Genomic DNA, 18,426 nt, shown 5'->3' with positions numbered 1-18,426 from the left:
CAGCATCCCCGGCCGCTTGTCACCCCGCTCCCTCGGGGCTGCTCCTCCCCAGGCAAACCTCGCGCGGGTGGCAGCTGAGACCTCACGGCCAGCGCTCAGCTCGGCACCGGCCACCCGTTTCCATCCCCATTGTGTCACCGCAATGTCCCCAAAGCCACCACCGTGCTGCAGCCGGGGGCTCACAGACCCTGGCCAGGGCTTGGTGTGAGACCTGGGATTGCAGGAGGTGCAAACCCTCCCCGCCAGCACCACCCAGGGCTCCGGCTGACTGTCCCCAAAGGTGGTAACAGTGTCCCCCAGCTCCAGCGGGGGGTTTTGCCCCCCATTTGCCCTGGCTGGCAGCTGGGATTGGAGCCTGTGGGGCTCCTCCGGGCCCCACGCACCCCACGGGGGTCAGGACTCCCCGGGGCGGTGGGAGGGAGCGGCTGGGCAGGTCGACGCCTGCCGCCAGGAGCGGGGCCCGCGGGGACGGGGAGGGGGCCCCTGCGGGGACGGGGTGCTGCTGACGCCGGGGAAAGGGCCTCCCGTCTGCCAAGGCGGGCGCCGACCGGGTGGCTCCAGGGCTCCCACCCCCCCTCCTCCCAGCACCCTGGGTGTCCTCCCCAGCACCCGTGAGCAGGGGGAGTGGGGGTGCACAGGGACTTGACGCCCTGCGTGTCCGTCCCTCCCGTGTCCATCCTTCTGCATCCCGGGGGTGTCCCCCTGTCCCCGCATGGGTGAGCTGAGCGCGAACGGCCTCAGCTCCTCCTCACCCGGGATCTGTCCCCTGGGTGACCAGGGCTGCCCTGTGCCCCCCTCAAGCGGAGGCACCCCCCGGGGCCACGTGCGTGGGGAGTCACCGTCCGCACGCCCCGTGTCCCCATGGAGAGGGGGGGGGTCCCTGAGAAGGGGTTACCCCTCCCCAACACAGATTATCCCACACAGGCAGGAGCACTTGGGTCAGCCCCCCCCGCCCCGCGGAGACTCAGCCAGGACATGGGGGGTCGGGGTGACTCCCCTGCCTCCGGGTCTCCCCCCTGGGGAGGGGGCGCGTTGCTCCGGGCCGGGGCACAGGCGGGGGGCGGGTGGGGAGCCCCGAGGCGAGGCGGGGGACGGCACACACACACACAGAGGGGGCTGCCCCCCTGGGGGGGGTGTGGGGGGCAACTGGGGGGGGGTGGGGGTGGGGGTGCCCCGGGGCGTGACGTCATCGCGGGCGGGGCCTGGCGGGGCGGGGCAGGGCGGGCAGGGGATCCCCCGGGCGCGGGGCCGCGGCGCGGCAGCGCGGAGCCCGTCGGGGGGGCGGCGGGGCTCGGCGCGGTCTTGCGGGCTCCGGGGGCTGCCCGGCCCGGCCCGGCCCGGCCCGGCCCGGCCCACCATGACCATGAGCTCCGTGGCCGAGAGCCTGCTGGGACCCGACCCCTCCAAAGCCGCTTTCCTGGAGCTCGGTCACCCCTCGCCGCCGCACTACCCGCTGCACGGTCTCCACCCCGCCGGCCACCCCCAGCACGACCCGTCGCCCTTCGCTTCTTACGGTCGGCCCGGGCCCTACCCGTACCCCGGCGGTGCCCCCCCGCCGCCCCCCGGCGGGCCCTACCTGCCCTACCCCCCCCCCGGCGCCCAGCATCCCCCGGCCGGGCTGGCCCACGGCGCCAGGCTGCAGGACGCAGGTAAGGGGGAGGCGCGGGGTGCTCGGCGCTGCACACCCGCCCCCCGGGCACCCACCCAGCCGGGAGCGACGGGGATTTACCGGGAACAACCGGGACGGAGCCGTCGGAAGCGCGTTGGGGGCTGCTAACCGCCCCGTCGGGGCAGCGGCGATGCGGGGCTCGGCCCGGTGGGGAGGTCCCTGAGGGGACCCGAGGGGGCCGGGGGTGATGTCGCCCCCCACTCCCAGCGCGCCCGGACCCACCGGAGCCTCGTCCGGATGGGTGACTGCGTGGAGACCCCGGGGATGGGGAGCAGCAGACCCCCGGCTGCCTGGATCTGCCCCCCAAGACCCCCGGCTGCCCGCATCCTGCCCCTCTGAGCCCCCCCGGGCCGGGCAGACTCTCCCCTGTGCCCTACCACCAACACGCTCCGATCTCAGCTCCCTGCGCTGTCCCATCCCCATTCCCCACTATTTTCCCCAAAAGCCGATGCAGAAAACTGCAAACTGAGCCACGCCAGAGGGAAGCGACCCCCGGGGCTGCCCCATGGAGGGGTCCCCAGTCCGGCTGAGCGCCCCCAGGCCCTGTTGGACCCTCGTCGGCTCTGGAGAGCCACGGCCGTGGCCAGAGCAGACGGTGTGCTGGGTGCCTGTGGGTGCGCAGACACGCTCGCCGCCGTGGCCTGCGCTCGCCCACGTCAGCCCCGTGGTGCTGAGCCAGGGACCACCGTGTCCCCGGTGCCTCTCCGAGCCCCCGCGGGTTTCTACCCCGCATAAACCACGGGGTCCAAGAAGGACCCGGGGATGCTCAACAGCACGGAGGGGCGAGGAGATGGTCTGGGAGGGGGCACAGACCTCGCAGCAAGGGGCTGCCCGGGGCAGCGTGCCCACAGCAAGGCCCCCCCGCGTAGGGGAGTCTCTCCTGTTGCACCCTCTGCCGCCCCGTGGGGCCCTGCCTGGCCCCCCCCCCAACTTGGGTGCACGGCAGAGGGGCCTGTGGCCTGCCCGCTTTGGGATCTGAGTGGTGATAGTGAATGAATAATCCCATCCCTCCCTTCCCCCTCCCATTTCCCCTTTGCTTTACCCGAGGCTTAAGCGAACCCCCACAGCAAAACCAGGTCCCCCCCTATTTATTCCCCCTCCCCTCCAAAAGTAACCACCAAAAAGCAAAACCGGCTGCAGCCCCCCAGGGCCAGGGTGGGATGGTTTGGGGTGGTTGTTTTTTGTCGGGTTTTTTTTTAACCTCCCAGCGTGTTGGTTTAACTCTCTGCTCCTCTCCCACCCCAAGAGCACGAGAAGCCCCCGGCCATCGCCAACGGGGAGCTGCGCCTCAACGGCAAAGGGAAGAAGCTGCGCAAACCCCGCACCATCTACTCCAGCCTGCAGCTGCAAGCTCTCAACCAGCGCTTCCAGCAGACCCAGTACCTGGCGCTGCCGGAGCGTGCTGAGCTGGCGGCCCAACTGGGACTCACCCAGACCCAGGTACGGCCCTGGCGAGGGGCGAGGGGCCGGTTATAGCCCCAGTGATGCGCCACGTGGGGGGGGTTCCGCTCCGGGAGTGACTCCGGATTAAAGGCTGCAGCACGATGCTGGGGTGCAACTGGAAACGTGCCCGAGCCGTGCTGTGCCGCGGCGGGGGAGCTGGCGCCGGTGGGCCCCCGGGGCTCGGGTTTGGGGCGCCCCTGCTCGCACCTCCCAGCGGCACCGGGACTTTCCCAGCCCCGGAGCCTGGCTGCTGGCCCGGCCGTGCCCGGCGCTGGGCGGCCCTGGGCCGCGGGACGGGGCGAGTGGGTTTTTGAAGGCGATGGGGAGAGACAGGCAGGCGGCAGCGGTGCAGCCCGGAGCCAGGGGCGAAGCGAGCTCATAAAGCCGGGGAAGAGGAGACAAGTGGGAACCTGCCGGCAGCGCGGGGGGGACCGCGGGGAGGAATGAGCGGGGCCACCACCCCAGCGCGGCGGGCCCCACTGCGCCGCACCCCGGCCCAGCCCCGGCACCCGGGCTGGTGGGGGCCACAGCCTGCGCCGGAGGGGGGGGACGTGGGGACATATGGGGATGTGCATGTGTGGGGACTCCGTTTATCGCACGTTTCTCTGGGCTCCCTGTGCCTCTTCCCACCATCTCCTCCACCCTTAGTGGAGTCCCTGGTGGCTTGTAAAGGGCTGGGCTCAGAGCCCGGCTTATCTCCCAGACCCCCACCCCGAATCGGCTGTGCCCCCAGGTGTAGATGGGGGAGACAGGGACCCCAGAGGGGTCTGTAATTATTGATGGGGGGGGTTTATGGGGGGGCATTGGCCACAGACCCCATCCTCCCCACTCACCCCTCTCTCCCCCACAGGTCAAGATCTGGTTCCAGAACAAACGCTCCAAGTACAAGAAGATCATGAAGCAAGGCTCGAGCGCACCCGACGGGGAGCACCTCCACACCGCCGCCTCCCTCTCCCCCTGCTCCCCCAACATCCCCCCGCTGTGGGACATCCCCGTGCCAGGCAAAGGGGCCCCCCTGGCCCCCAGCAGCTACATCAACAGCTTCGGAGCCTGGTACCAGCCGCACCCACAGGACACCATCCCCAGGGCCCCCATGATGTGATGCTGCCACGGCTCCAGCACCCACCAGCTCCAGAAGGAGCCAGCAAGGGGGGGATGCTCTGCTGCTGCCCCCCCCCCCGAGGGACCGGGGAGCCCAGCGAAGCCCTGGGGGACCCCAGTGAATGGAGAAGGAGGAAGAGGAGGAGGAAGGCGACCATGGTCTGCAGGAACATGGGGATCGCTTGCTCCATCGCGGTCCAAAGTGAGACAGCTCTGGCAAAACGCCCTGGTGCGCCCGTCCCGGAGGGACAGGACTTGGCCTCCAGTCGCAGCCCCGGGTCCCTCCATTCATGGACATGGGGCAGGGGGGGGCCCAAGAGGGGCCGGGGGGCTGGGGAGTCCCTGGACACCCCCAGCCTGGCTTTATTTATAAATACTGTCTGTTATTGTCTGTGCCCCCCCCTTTATAAATAGTCTGTACACTTGTAAAGGAAAGACTGCTCCTCTGTACCTGTCGCTCCCTTTGGGGGGGTCTGTCCCCAGTTTTGGGGTGATGCTTCGGTCCTGCTCCTCGGAGGCTTCTGTCTCCAAAAGCTCCTGGGGAATACAGCCCGACGGGGATGGGGGCACTGAAGCAGAGGGCTGGGCTGTGTGTCCCCCCCCAAACATCTGTGTGGGACCCACCGCTGTTTTCAGACATCGCTCCCCCGAAATGGAGACGCAATTATAGTAATTGTGGACCCAGGCCCCTCGGTGAAGGGCTTCTCGCCACCTCCTCGGAGTAATTATGGGCAATTTGGAGCTGTTGAAGATGTCTCCCTTAATTCGGGTGGGAGAGGGAGGGTGGGGGGATGCAGGGCAGGCTGGGGACCCCAGGGCGGGTCAAGCCTGGGGTTACTGCCCCATGTCTCCAGCAGCCCCCATCAATACCTGGCCCTGGGAGCGAGGGTGTTTGGGAGCAGGGGATATTTTTCCGCTGCAGGTTTGGCAGTGGGCAACCTCTCCCTTTGTGCTTTTCAGAGGCCAGAACCCGCTGGAAAATACGTTATCATTATTTCCCATTTTTCCCAATCCTGCTCAGTGTTTGTCACCCACGATGGGGACGAGACTCGCACTAGGGCAGATGTGCTGGTGCAGCGGGTCCATACCGAGGTTTGCTCCGTGACACAAACGTGCCATGATCCTCACTCCAGATATTCCCACCTTATTTTTCCTCCACTCCAAGGGTCCCTTCCTGCCCCAGGGACCACGTTTTCCATCCCAGCCGGCAAGGTCGGGGAGGGAGCGATGCAGCGATGCTGAGCGTGGCTCTGTTTGCACCTTCGGCAGCACGTAGGGCCGGAGTTTTTTGGAGCTCTTGGCTCCCACCTGGGAGTTGGGTTTTTGAACAAGCAATCGATAGCTGGGAGATGGGCAGGGCTGGGGATCTGGCGCCGAGCGTGGGAACAACGTGCCCCAGGGCCGGAGGCGTGTGGGGAGCCCCGGGTCCCTGCCAGCAGCCACGGGGCTGGACACAAACCGCCCCCCCACGCCCTGCTGAGAGGTTTGGGGTGCTGGCGGTGACCCCGCTGGGACACAGGCGTGGTTGTCCCTGGCTGTGTCCCGCAATGCAGCGGTGGCACGTGGAGGATGTGGAGCCCACGGGCTGGCTCGGCACCCCACGAGACACCACAGCTGGGACCAACTGTGGTCCGGGGCCAAGACATGATGCGTGGTATCCCCCGCATGGGTGGATGGTGTCCACGAGTGGGGACGAGTCTGGCACAAGTAGGGGTCTGTGCAGGGCAAGACTGGCTTTATTTTCCCTGAGTGATGGAGCCCATCCTCCCCACCGAGGCTTTAGGGCGGCAGATGGATTTGCTTTGCACCGATATTGGAGAAAAGGAGAATTTCTCATCCAGAGACTGTGGAAAACCCAGCTCCTCACGGGTGGAATTTACCCCAAACTGGGGCTTTCCTCCAGGAATTACTCTCCAGCCACGGGAAGGGGCTGAAGCGTGGTGTGATCCCAGCTGTAAAGGGCTCTTGGATGCCTCAGGGTGCCGCCACCGAGGAGCCGGGTGCTGAGCACCATCCCCGCCCTATGAATTTGGGGTGACCTCCTGCAGAGCCGGCGGTGGGCTTGGAAGGGGCTCGGTGGCGTGGCATGCCCGGGAGGGGCAGGATCTGGCGGGACGGGGGAAGCAGGAGGCAGAGGCCATGGCGCCCGCTCGGCTTTCCCGACGGATGTGCTGCCAAGGACCTGCAGCCAGAGCCGCTCGCAGGTCCCGTCTTGCAGCAGGAGGGACGCAGCAGCCGAGGCTCCTGGGGCTGGATCCGGCCCGCCCGGCGCTCGCGGTGCAGCCGGGATGGCGGCTGGCGCCCGGACCCCGTGGGGAGGCCGCCTTCGCCCGCGGCTCCCCCCTGCACCCAGACCCCTCCTGCCCTGACGCGTGGGAGCAGATCCCAGTTCGGGCACCCTTGGGTGCAGCGAAATTCCGGCACCAGCCCATTTCCCAGCCCCTGCTGCCGCCCGCCTGCGCTTGGCTCCTGCTCAGGATGCTCCTGGGGGATCGGGATGGGGACAGGGATGGGGTCCTGTGCCCTGAGGAGGGAGTTTGGGGGCTGTTCTGCCTTTTGCTCCGCAGTCAAACCGGATGGTGACCCCGCTTTCCTCTGTGCCCCGGGAGAGGGGTGGCGTGGCCAGCACGGCCTTGCTGAAGCTGGTCTTGGCTCTTCTCCACCAGCCAAAAGCGTCCCCAGTTGGGGACACTCAGAAAAGGCCAAGAGCCCCCAGACATCCCAGTCTGGTAGGGTTTAACCCACCGGATGGGGGAAACCCCACTGGGGTCAGGGATGTCCCTGGGCTTGTTTGGGTCCCTTTTCCCTCCACCTGCACAGGCTGGAAATCCAACCAGCCCCTTCAAATTGCCAGGGCAGGTTTGGGCAGTGGCGGGGGGACTTTGTGTCCCCTTCCCATCCCCAGCCTGGGCAGGGTGATGGGACGTGGACAGAGCATGGAGCTGAGAGGTCCCCGAGGCCACTCGGGAGCGTTTCTGTCCTATTTTCCAGAGCTGACGACGGTGACAAGGACCCGGCTGGTGGCAATGCCGTGGCTGCTCGGCACTGGCTGCCGCGTGCCGGGTTGGCCAAGAGTTGGGGAGGGGATGAAGACACGGTGGCTGCCAGGCCGGGCCGTGGGCAGGCGGCTGCCCCCGCTCTTTGTGCTGGCAGCAGCGTGACGCAAGCGGCTGGAAGCGGCGTGTTGCAACGGGGCAGGAAACGTGTGCCACGCTGGGAGGGCTGCGCGCCGGGGCTTGTGCACGTGGGACGGAGGCGTGTGGGGACACCGGTGGGACATCAGGTGCTGCTGCCACGCAGCTTGGACCTACGGGGGCTGGAAACCACATCTGAGCCCTCATCCTGCATGTAGCCCACGGGTAAAATCCCCTCTGAGGGGCTGGGTGTCCCCAGCATCCCCAACCCGGTACCGTCCAGTGCTGCTCTCCGTCCCCCGTGCCAGCAGGGGGTAACTGGGATAACTGGGATAATGAAGGATGGTCATTTTATTCCTGTGCCAAGGCCGGGTGAGGGGTACTGGGAGGAGTGGGGTTACAGGGTGATGTCCCCACCCCGAGGGGGGGTCCTGCCTCTGGCTCTCAGGCCCCGTTCTGCTTTGGGGAGCACACTGGGGCCACCACTGCTGGCAGGAGGAGCGGGCTCGTCCTTGGGGAGGGATGTTGGGGTCCCACAGCCCCTTTTGGGGAGCTCTGGGAGGTCTTGACCACCTCTGGGCTGGAAGAGCTGCAGGTGATGCTGGTGGTGACCCCCCCACCCTGGGGCTATTGGAGATGGGGCTGAGCGAGGAGGAGCAGGGGGGAGGCAGCTGAGAGGGGCCAGAGGCTCCTGCGCCAGCCCTGGCTCCTGGCACCCCATGGGCTGCAGGTGCTGACACCCCCTGGACCCCCCAGCCCCACGCAGGCTCTGGGACATGTTCTGAGGCCGGGACAGAGGAGTGGGACAGGAGGGATGGAGGGGGGTCTACATGAGCACAAAAGCTTCCCCAGTGCCCATCCCTGGGGTGTCAGGGGGGGCAGTGCTGGAGAGGAGCAGGATTAGTGCCTGTCCGCAGCCAGCGATGCACCCAGTGTTTATATAATCCACGGATATGTAATCTTCTGTCTTTTTTTTTTTTTTTTCCCTTCCCCCCCTAAATTAAAAAAGAAAAAAAAATAAAAATAAATAAACCAGCGCCAGCTCATGCCGTGCTTCTCACTCCAGGCAACGCCGCTCGGTTTCCTCCTCTCCCAACCCGCCGCCTCCTCGCTCTTGCTGGCAGCTTCCCCCTAATAACCCCCGTGTCTCCAGCGTGTCTGCCCGCCTGCCGGCTCCGGGGCGGTTTGCACGCAGCCTCCAACCCCAACCCCGAGCGCTGGGGGACGGGGGGCTGGCAGCACCCCTTAATTCTTTACAACCGGCCTGGTCATGCAGGCGCCGTCCGGGGATGCCCGGGGGTCCGGCTGCGCCCGGTGCTGGCACGCGGGGGGCACGGGATGGAGATGGGGTTGGCGGTGGGTGCAGCCCGTGAGGGGATTTGGGGAAACCCCCCCCACGGGTGGAAGGTGTGAGATTGGCCTCGTGTGGGAAGGGGGACGCGAGGACACCTCTGGGGACACCAAAAGTCCCGGCTGTGCCCGGTGTGTGACACCCCACGGTGCTGGGGGTGTCCCCGGACGGCGCAGAGGGACCATCCCCGGAGCCACCCCACGGAGGGGTGCGGGGGGCTGAGGGGGGGGCCCTCCGAGGCCATCGGGGATGTGATGCTGGGAACAAAGTCCCCTGTCCCCAGCGCGGCTCAGTGGGGCTTGGGGGTGGGTGATGGGGCTTCAGCCCCCGACCCTTTGCTGCGCTCCCAGTCGTGAAAGGGTGTCGGGGACACCGGGGACAGGGGGGCAGGGTGACCAGCGTGGCGCAGCCCCAGGGACTGTCCCTGTCACCATCCCGAGGCCCCACATCTGGGGGGGTCTTTGGGTCATTCATGCCCTCCCGGCCCTCGTAACGCCGATGGGGAAAGTCCCCATCTCCGGAGCGTCGGTCCCGTGGGGTGGGGGCCTTGGTGGGGGTCCCGTCCCCTGCCAGCCCTCACTCATGGGGTGTCCCCAAAAGGGACACCGGGGCAGCCAAGCCACCCTCCCAGTTTGCATGGCTAGGAGCCTACTGGTCCCAGTAAGAGGAGCGGGAGGGAAGCGGCAGGTCTTGGCGGTTCGGGGAAGACTCTGCAAACCAGGAATAAAATCCTCCCCCCAAATTCCCTCCCGACGGGGTGAAACGGGACTCGGGGTGACCCGGCAGCGGCCGTGCCCATCGCCAGTCCCCAACCACCCCCCAAAAACAGGAACGCAGGGTTTAACTCCGCGTTTCCCAAGGCAGAAAACTCCTGAGCTCCTCCCTGCTCACCAAAAACCTCCCAAAAAATGGTGTTTGGAGCCTTCAAATTCAAAGCATTTTTATTAACATTTATAGATCAGCTTTTGTTCACTAGGAAAGCAGCAAAGAACGCTCGGAGGAAGCCCCTGTCCTTAGAGGGGGGCTCCTGTCAACCAGGGTTTTCTTTTTTCCCTCAAAAAAAAAAAAAAAACAAAAAACAAAAAAACAGACCGAAACCAGTTTGGTTTGGATCAACTTTATACAAACGAACCTTATGTACACTCTCTTTTTTCCCCCATACACCCCTATTTATATAAGGCAACATAAATAAGATCCTCGGGACTGTACAACACATATGAACACTTCTTAAAACTGCATTTTCTGCTTTTAAAAAAATAGCATCATTCTCTTAAAAAATAGTAAAGAGGTTTTTTTTTTTTTTCTTTAAAATGTGTTGTCGATTTATGTAAAAAATAGGCATTCTGCTTCGCCATTAGCTTAACTGACACAGATGGAGGCACTGTTAGAAAACGGACATTAGCACAATTTTTCTCTTTAAAAAATAACTTAATCCATTCCTGAACTGTTTAAATATTAAAATATTTTATCCCCCCACACTTTTTATTTATTTTTAAATAACCACCTTATTGTCTGAGCATCGTCCCGGGCGATTCCTGCGAAGCTGCCACAGAAGCGGCTGGGCTGAGGGTCCTGGTTTGCTCCCGTGGGGTGTCCGTGGCCCCCCCCAAACTGCTCCTGGTCGCTGGATTTTGGGTCTCACTCCTTCGGCATCGGCGATGAGCACCCACACGCCGCGACACCGCGTCCTCCTCCCCGCGGGCTCCATCCCGACCGGGGTGTGGGTGCTCTGGGTGCCCCTCAGGCCCCTCCTGGGTGCCCACTCACGCTCGGGGGGGGGGTGGGGGGGTGGGGGGGGGGGTGTGTGTCACGGCGTGGGGCAGCCTCCCCCAAGGCAGCTCATTGGGGTGACCCCAAGAAGCAAAGCTCCGGCGAGGGACCCCCGGTGGGATGTGGCTCCTCGGGGGTCATTTTTATTAGGGGGTGATGGAAAAAGAAAAAAAAATGCATAAGAAGAATTCGCCACCTTTTCCTCGCCTGCCCTGGGCTGGCAGCTAACGAGTTCAACCCTTTGCAGTCCTCTTGTTCCTGAGATGAGCTGGATAGGATATATAAGTGTATATCTAGGGGTGCGTGTACATGGGTGTCCTTTTTTTTTTTTTAAAAAAAAAAAAAAAAGAAGAAAAAACAAAAAGTAGGGGGAAAAAAAAGGAGGCAAAGGAGTTCTGCCACTGTCTCTCGTTCCTTTTCTCACTCCGGGCTGTTAGTAGACGGCGCCGGTGTTGGGGGGAGGCCCCGGGGAGGTGTGATGCATCGTGGTAGCCGGCGGCGGCTGGTGGGGTCCGTGGGGTCCGCTGAGGGTCTGGGGGTGATACCAGGGGTTGTGCTCCTCCAAAAAGCCCGGGGAAGAGCTGTAGGGAAGCGGTTGCGGGAGCGGGGTCCGGCCCGTGGCGCTGCCGTGAGAGTTACTGTCCCAGACGGCCGGGGAGGGGGGGGAGTTGCAGGCCATGGAGTCGCTGTTGTTGGGGCTGTGCTCCAGCGGCACCTCGCCGTTCTTGTAGAGCTTCTTGAACTTGGAGCGGCGGTTCTGGAACCAGATCTTCACCTGGCAGGGAGGGAGAGTGGTCAGCGCCTCGCCACCGAAAGCGAACGCCCAGGTTGAACGGGGAAGCTCAGGGGGGCGCGGGAAGGGGACCCAGGATGGGGGTAATGTGGGGACCCCGGGCACGCGGGAAGGCACCTGGGAGATGGGTGCTACGGGGCGCCCACACAGACAATACAATGCGGGGAGGGACATGGGTGTCACAGGGAGCCCAGACACATGATGCAACACGGGAAGGGACAAGGGACATGGGTGTCACAGAGGCCCCAGACACACGATGCAACATGGGAAGGGACAAAGGACATGGGTGTCACAGAGACCCCAGACACATGAGCAACGTGGCAAGGGACAAGGGACATGGGTGTCAAGGGGACCCCACTCACACAATGCAACGTGGGAAGGGACGAAGGACATGGGTGTCACGGGGAGCCCAGACACACGATGCGGTGTGGGAAGGGACAAGGGACATGGGTGTCACAGAGACCCCAGACACATGATGCTACTCAGGAAGGGACAAGGTGCATGGGTGTCACGGGGACCCCAGAAACACGGTGCATCGCGGGAAGGCACCTGGGATGTGGGTGTCACACCATGCACCGTGGGAAGGCACCCACTCCATGGGTGTCGCGGGGACCCCGGAGACGCGGTGCATCGCGGGAAGCCCCTCTGGGGACGTGCGGGGCGTCGTGGGAAGCCCGTCATGCCATGCATCACGGGACACCCGCCCGGCGCGCTGGGCGTCGGGAGCGTCCCGGGTGCTGGGTGAGGCGTCGGCGCTTGGACGCCCTTGGCCCCTGGGGAAGGGGTGGGGGGGGCGGTGGTTGTCACCCAAACAGGATGTCCCTCTGGGAGCGGGTGACGCGCTCCGTCAGCCCTTTGCCTAGTGTCCCCGATTGCTTCATCGCCCAAGGGAGGAGGAGGAAGGCCGGGCACTGGGGAGCGCCGCGCCAAGGGCGGCACAAGGGCGCCGGCGCCGGCCCGCAGGCAGGGAGGGCGCCGGGGACAGGATGGGGTGCGGGGGAGTCGCGCGCTGCGGTGACGGCGGTGGCAACCCACTCGCCCTCACGCCAACAGATCGGCGGGGACGAGTTGTCCCCACGCCAGGCAAATCCCAAAAGCAAGGGTTTAGCCCCAAATCTGGGTGCTGTGTGGGGAGAAGCCCATCGCGCCCATCCCGGCTCATCCAGTCCAGCCTAAAGCACCACCCCCAGCGCAGGGTCCCTGGGGGGGGATTGTGGGTCCTGCCCCCAAATCCTTTCTCTCTGCCTGGACTAAGCTGGAGCGCCAGGAGGACGGACCCAAGGGGAGCCCCAGAAATCCTGCTGAGGGGAGCAGGGTCTGGCCCTCAGGACCCCACGATCCGGCTGGATTCAGGGCCAGGACCTGCTGCCGGGATGGGGTGTCCTGAGAGCCCCATCCTGAGGACCCCGTCCCCAGCGCCTCATCCTGAGCACCCCGTCCCCAGCGCCTCGTCCTGCCTGGGATTTGGCGTCCCGCATGCCCAGGAGGATGGGTGAGTTGCTGACCCAGGACCCTTCCAGGCACCGGGGCAGGATTCGGCCTCAGAGTCTGGGATGGGGCTGGCTCCGGAGGGAAGGGGATAAACCCCGAAACCTGGGGAGCGGGGGGCATGGCTGGGTCTGTCCCTCTCTCTGCTCCTTCCCTCCTCTCCACCTTTCCCTTGGCAAAGCAAATCTGCTTCGTGCGGGGAAATCTGGCGTCAGGGACCCCTGCGCCCGCGAGCAAACAGGGAGCATCCATTGCTGGGGACCCCCAGCCCCCCCATGGCTGTCACCATCCAGCTGTGAACAGACCCCCCCTCTCCCAAACCCCCCCAGATTTGGGTTTTGCAAGGGGAGGGGGGCAGCTCCGGCTTCCCCTCTTGCCGATCTCTCCTGCCTGTGGCTGGGAATTGGGGTGGCAGGGGGTGACGGGGGGCTCAGCCCTTACCTGAGTCTGGGTGAGCCCCAACTGGGCGGCCAGTTCAGCCCGTTCGGGCAGCGCCAGGTACTGGGCTTTCTGGAAGCGGCGTTGCAGAGCCGCCAGCTGGTAACTGGAGTAGATGGTGCGGGGCTTGCGGATCTTCTTGGGTTTCCCGTTGACCATCCGCACCTCCGGCTCCGGCTCCTCCTTCACCGACACTGGGCAGAGAGCGGAGGTGTGAGGCCGAGGATGGCGGAGGGGTCCCAGCGCAGACACCCACCCCCCCTGCTCCCCAGCTCAGGGTCATCCCGCTGGTGGCACTGCCTTGTCCCCCCCACCAGGGGGTCCCCCGGATCCAGTGTGGCTCCATCCCACTGCATCCCCCCCCAGCAGCACGGGGGGTGCCGGAGGGGGCTGAGCGCTGCCCCAACATCCACCCCATCCTTCGGCGGGGACAACACCCCCTTCCCCAGCCCCGCGGCCGCCCCATCCCCAACTTGGGGACACTTAGAGGGGTGCAACGTGGTGAAGCCCCCGCTGCAATGCCAAGGGACCAGCGGGATGGCTACGGCCCCCCTCTCCCGAGCATCCTACCTGCTTCTTGGGCTGGGAGCTGCTGGTCCCTGAAGTGGCTGTACTGGCGGTAGGAAGGGCTGTAGGAATAGTCGGATTTGGGCGAGTAGGTGCCGGCGGCGCCGATGCCGTTGAGGTTGAACTGGTGGTAGGGGTAGTGGCTCACGGGCTGGCTGTAGGACTGGCCCGGGTAGTAGTCGTGCTGGCTGGTGTAGTAGCCCAGATCGGTGACGGAGGACTCGGGTAAGGTGGGAGAGTCCTTGGAGGCGGCATGGCAGCTCAGCGAGCCCGAGAGGTCGGTGAGGATGCTGGAGAGCTTCTTGTCAAAAGAGCCGCTCATCGCTGGAACTGGGGGGGGGGGGAGCTGCCCGCCTGGCTGGGGACCCCCCAACCTGGCGGCTCCGGCTGCCCGCGCGCCTCAGGCCTGGCGTGCCCAGAGCCGGCTCCTCCACACCGGCTCTTGCGAAGAGCAACCAAGAGACTGTGCCCAAACCTCCAGCCCCGGCCGCCTGCTTAAAGCCTTTAATTAGGGAGCAGGGCAGGGTGGGTGCGCATTCCGATTGGCTCCAGAAATATTGCCTGGGAGGCAAAATAGGCTCCTGCCTCCTCTCTGTGTGTGTGTGTGTGTGTGTGTGTGTGTGCGCTTTTTTTTTTGCGCTTTTTTTTTTTTTCTTTCCCTCTCTCAAGAAACAACAAAGAGTGGGTGAAGGAGGGAGAAGGAATAAATAAAGATCGCAGGCTCCCGTCTGCAGGAGCAGGGGGTTGGGGGGGGGGGGGGGGGATGGCTGGCGGGGCCTCTGGGGACATCGTGAGAGTCAGGGGAGGGTTTTTTTTTTTTTTTTGCGAGGGGATTGATGCCCCCCCCCGGGGACTCTTGGTGCTGAGGGGGGATTTGGAGGGGGAGTGGAGTGGGGGGGTGAGTAGGGGGGAGGAAGGGTTGGGGTTAGGGAGTAGGATGGAGCCAGGCTTGGGGCAGGGTGGCTACGGGGGGGGTATGTTTTAGACACACACACACCCCCCCCCGCCAGCTCCCACCTTCTCCCAGCAGTTACCAGTGTCTCCCAGTTGAACGCCATCCCCAAGGCAGAGCCCCTCCAGCCTCATGGAATGGGGGACCCTCACGTACCCCAAAACTTGCCATCTTCCACCTGCCCTGGGGGGACCTCGGGGTGGTGACAAGCCCTGATTCTGGGGACACCCCCACCCCCAGGACTCTGTGCCCCTCTCCCACCCCCACTCAGGGCCCTCACCCCCCCACTGCCCCAAGAGCCTCCAGCAGCATCGCCCAACCCGGGACCCCAGTCAAGCCCCTGCCACCCCCAGGACTGTCCCCAGTCACCCCCCCTACCCAGTACCGGGGGCGGGGGCTTTGCAAGGGGGACTTTTATTTTGGTGGGGGGATCTCTGCTTCTGTCTCACCCCCATGAGAGGGGCTGGGGGGGCTGGGAGGGGGCTGGGGGCGGATCCTTAAGCTTGGCCGGGGCTTTTCCCCTCCTGCCCCTCTGTGTGTGTCCCCCCTCTCGGGATTGTGTCCCCCCCCGCCTCTGCCCGTCAGCAGTTCCGCGCGGTGCAATGGCGCCACCTGACGGCCGCAGCGGGGAGCTGCGCCGCTCCTGGGGTCGGGAGTTCGAGACCCGGCCCTGCCACAACCGCCGGGGCCGTGAATAAGTGGGAAAAAAATCGAAAATGTGATCAGAATGGAATAGGAATAGGAATAGGAATAGGAATAGGAATAGGAATAGGAATAGGAATAGGAATAGGAATAGGAATAGGAATAGGAGTAGGAATAGGAATAAATAATAGGAATAGGAATAAATAATAGAAATAGAAATAGAAATAGAAATAGAAATAGAAATAGAAATAGAAATAGAAATAGAAATAGAAATAATAGAAATAATAGAAATAATAGAAATAACAGAAATAATAGAAATAATAGAATAATAGAAACAATAGAAATAATAGAAATAACAGAAATAATAGAAGTAATAGAAATAGAAAAAATAGAAATAATAGAAATAATAGCAATAACAGAAATAATAGAAATAACAGAATAATAGAAACAATAGAAATAATAGAAATAGATAGAACTCAAGCTCAGTTCCAGAGGGAAGCAGCCGGGCCGAGGCAGGAGGCAGACGCGTGACCCAGAAGCTGCGTGTGAAGCCCACGGGCTCGCCTCCCCGCATGGGAAATGTAATTTGAGATTTGAGGAATTAATTCAGAGGGGACAGAAATGTCTGGGACAAGCCCAGCCCTGCCGTCTGTCCTGCTCGGAGCTGTGTGGGGCCTCCCTGGGGGAGGTTTCCCAAGGTCCCAGAGGAGCCGCTGGGACATCCGCAGGTCCCCGGCCTGGCTGTCCCTCCAGCCAGGCTGTCACCAGGGCTGGCTGCTCCTGGGAGAGGGTTTCTCCAGCAGGAAAAGCCGGTTGGAGAGCTGCAGGCCGGGGAGCAGGGCTGGGAAGCGGGGCGCAAACGGGGAGCAGGTCTGTGCAGTCCTGAACCAGTTTGGGACTGGGAGGCACTGGTGCCTCCGGCTGCCGGAGGCTTCTCGGCCAGGCTGGTGCTTGGTGAAGCCCCAAATCCTGGAGCTCATGGGGGGGGGGGGGGGTGGTGGAGCTCGAGGGGGGGTCCAGTTGGGGTGAACTGGAACAGTGGGGGTGGCAGAAGTCGCTGTATTGGGGCACCCGGGGGTCTCTCATGGTGGGGGGGGCTGGCAGGGCTGACCACAGGGCCAAGCCAGCACCCCCCGCGCCGTCCCCTGTGCCCCCCACAATGCTGAAGGGGTTCCCCCCCGTGCCCCCCACAAGGCTAAGAGGTCCCCCCCCATTAGAAACGTCCCCCCCCCCCCCCCCCCCCAGCCCGGCAGTGCCCACGGGAGTCCCCTCGTGTCCTCACCCCGTCACAGCTGCGGGAGGGGTGCGGGGGGGACCCGGCCGACTGCCCCCCCCCCCCCACTCCCCCGGCATCCTTGGGCGGACGGTGCCATCTAGTGGCTTTTTGGGGTAACGACACCCCCTCTTTGAGTGCTGGCACCCCGTGGGTGCTCATACCCCCCACCTTGGGTGCGAACACCCCCCTCTTTGGGAGCTAATAACCCCCCCGGCAGGCCATGCCCTTCCCTGGGGGATCAGACCCACCCTGGGTGCAAATACCTCCCCCTTGGGTGTCAAGATGCTGTTCCTGGGGTGCTGACACCCCCATTTGGGTGCAAACACCCCCCTCTGGGTGCAAACACCCTTCCTGGGTGCTCCCCCCCCTCCCCACGGGTACTAGCACCCTCCTGGGTGGCAGCCAAGGCCACAGGGTGAACCCCTGAACCACTTGACATTCTGGGCAGGAGGATGGACCCATTGCACCCCAAAATGTCCCCAAGCTGGGGGGGGGGGTGCCTGGCCGCCTGGCCCAGGGCTCTTTGTCCCCATGCCGAAGGCTGTGTCACCTGCCAGAGAGAAAAGCCACCTGTCCCCGGGGGGGTGGTGGGTGTTTTGGGGTGGTCTGGGCCAGGATCGGGGCAAGCCCATGCTGGGGGACCTCAGGACAGGGGCTGGGGGACAAGGGACAGGGGATTGGGGACAGGGGATGGGGGACAAGGGATGGGGGAAGGGGATGAGGATGGGGACAAGGGATGGGGATGGGGGACAAGGGATGGGGGACAGGGGATGGGGACAGGGGCTGGGGCTGGGGGACAAGGGACAAGGGATGGGGGACAGGGGCTGGGGATGGGGGACACAGACAGGGGACACAGGACAGGGGACAGGGCCTGGTGCCAGAGCCGTGTGGCAGCTGCTGGCGGGGTTCCCTTGGGACTGTCCCCGTGCCGTCACTCTTTCCAGTGACATTCTGCGGCGCAGGAGCTGTGCAGGGGCGCGGGGACATCAGGGTGGGGGACATAGGACATCCTGCAGCCCCCCCTTACCCGGGGGGAGGCATTTCCCCACCCCCACCCCCCCCACGGGTTTCCTGGCACGGGTGGGAACGGGGCGGTGGCTCCCGGTGACCTTTGCCAGGGTTGGGGACCACGACAGCCCCCACCACTGTCCCTGGCGTGGGGTCACCGTGACCCCCGTGGCCCCAGTCCCGCTCTCGGGGTCCTGGCTTGACCTCCCACCCCCCTCAGCCCTTCAGGGTGGGGGGGTCTGTCCGTGCAGCCTCTCCCCCCCCTCCCCCGGTCCTCGCAGCCCTCCCCGGGGGCCCCGAGACCCCACCCCGGCGCTGGGAGGGGGGGGGATGTCCCGGCAGCCGGTACCGGGCAGGGAGCCGGCGCATTCCCGGCGTTCCCGGGCGGGCAGACGCCGTGGGAGGCCGGGGGGGGGGGGTTCCCCCTCCGTCCCGCCCCCCCCCCCCCCCACCCCCCCCGGCAGCTCCGACCTCCCAGCGGGGCACAACGGGGTGGGGCCGAGCGGGGGGGGGGGTCTCATCCCCGGGGGGGCCCGATCCTGAGGGGGCCCATCCCACAGAAAGTCCTAATTCGGGGGTCCCATCCCATGGGGGGGTCCTGACTTGGGGGGCCCATCCCAGCAGGTCCTATCCCAGGAGGGGTCTGATCCTCGGGGGGGCCCATCCCGGGGGGTCCCATCCCATGGGGGGGTCCTGACATGGGGGGCCCATCCCGGGAGGTCCCATCCCATGGCGGGTGTCTTAATCCTCGGGGGGCCCATCCCATGGGGGGCCCTAACTTGGGGGGCCCATCC

General features: G+C 64.6%; 2 protein-coding genes across 2 annotated transcripts; one reads left to right on the top strand and one right to left on the bottom strand.

The window, feature by feature from the left end:
- The first annotated feature begins 1,357 nt into the window (after nucleotides 1-1,357).
- Nucleotides 1,358-4,214, top strand: DLX4 (distal-less homeobox 4). The gene is made up of 3 exons (XM_074892325.1): nucleotides 1,358-1,649; nucleotides 2,916-3,109; nucleotides 3,963-4,214. The coding sequence occupies exons 1-3, from the start codon at nucleotides 1,358-1,360 to the stop codon at nucleotides 4,212-4,214; spliced, it is 738 nt and encodes a 245-aa protein (XP_074748426.1).
- A 6,687-nt stretch (nucleotides 4,215-10,901) lies between these two features.
- On the bottom strand, nucleotides 10,902-14,174 carry DLX3 (distal-less homeobox 3). The gene is made up of 3 exons (XM_074892263.1): nucleotides 13,758-14,174; nucleotides 13,191-13,381; nucleotides 10,902-11,243 (listed from the first exon to the last, which is right to left on the bottom strand). Exons 1-3 carry the CDS (start codon nucleotides 14,074-14,076, stop codon nucleotides 10,902-10,904), a joined length of 852 nt encoding a protein of 283 aa, XP_074748364.1. The 5' UTR covers nucleotides 14,077-14,174.
- Nucleotides 14,175-18,426: the final 4,252 nt, after the last annotated feature.

This window comes from Strix uralensis, chromosome 22 (assembly GCF_047716275.1).
Source record: "Strix uralensis isolate ZFMK-TIS-50842 chromosome 22, bStrUra1, whole genome shotgun sequence".
Taxonomy (NCBI): domain Eukaryota; kingdom Metazoa; phylum Chordata; class Aves; order Strigiformes; family Strigidae; genus Strix; species Strix uralensis.
This window is presented reverse-complemented; position numbering and strand designations above follow the sequence as displayed.

Excerpts from the sequence above, each read along its gene's own strand:
- DLX4 (XM_074892325.1), top strand. The coding sequence starts at position 1,358 with ATGACCATGAGCTCCGTGGCCGAGAGCCTGCTGGGACCCGACCCCTCC. Across the intron at positions 1,650-2,915 it reads CGCCAGGCTGCAGGACGCAG|AGCACGAGAAGCCCCCGGCC; the intron begins GTAAGGGGGAGG and ends TCCCACCCCAAG. Across the intron at positions 3,110-3,962 it reads TGGGACTCACCCAGACCCAG|GTCAAGATCTGGTTCCAGAA; the intron begins GTACGGCCCTGG and ends TCTCCCCCACAG.
- DLX3 (XM_074892263.1), bottom strand. The coding sequence starts at position 14,076 with ATGAGCGGCTCTTTTGACAAGAAGCTCTCCAGCATCCTCACCGACCTC. Across the intron at positions 13,382-13,757 it reads GCTCCCAGCCCAAGAAGCAG|TGTCGGTGAAGGAGGAGCCG; the intron begins GTAGGATGCTCG and ends CTCTCTGCCCAG. Across the intron at positions 11,244-13,190 it reads TGGGGCTCACCCAGACTCAG|GTGAAGATCTGGTTCCAGAA; the intron begins GTAAGGGCTGAG and ends CCTCCCTGCCAG.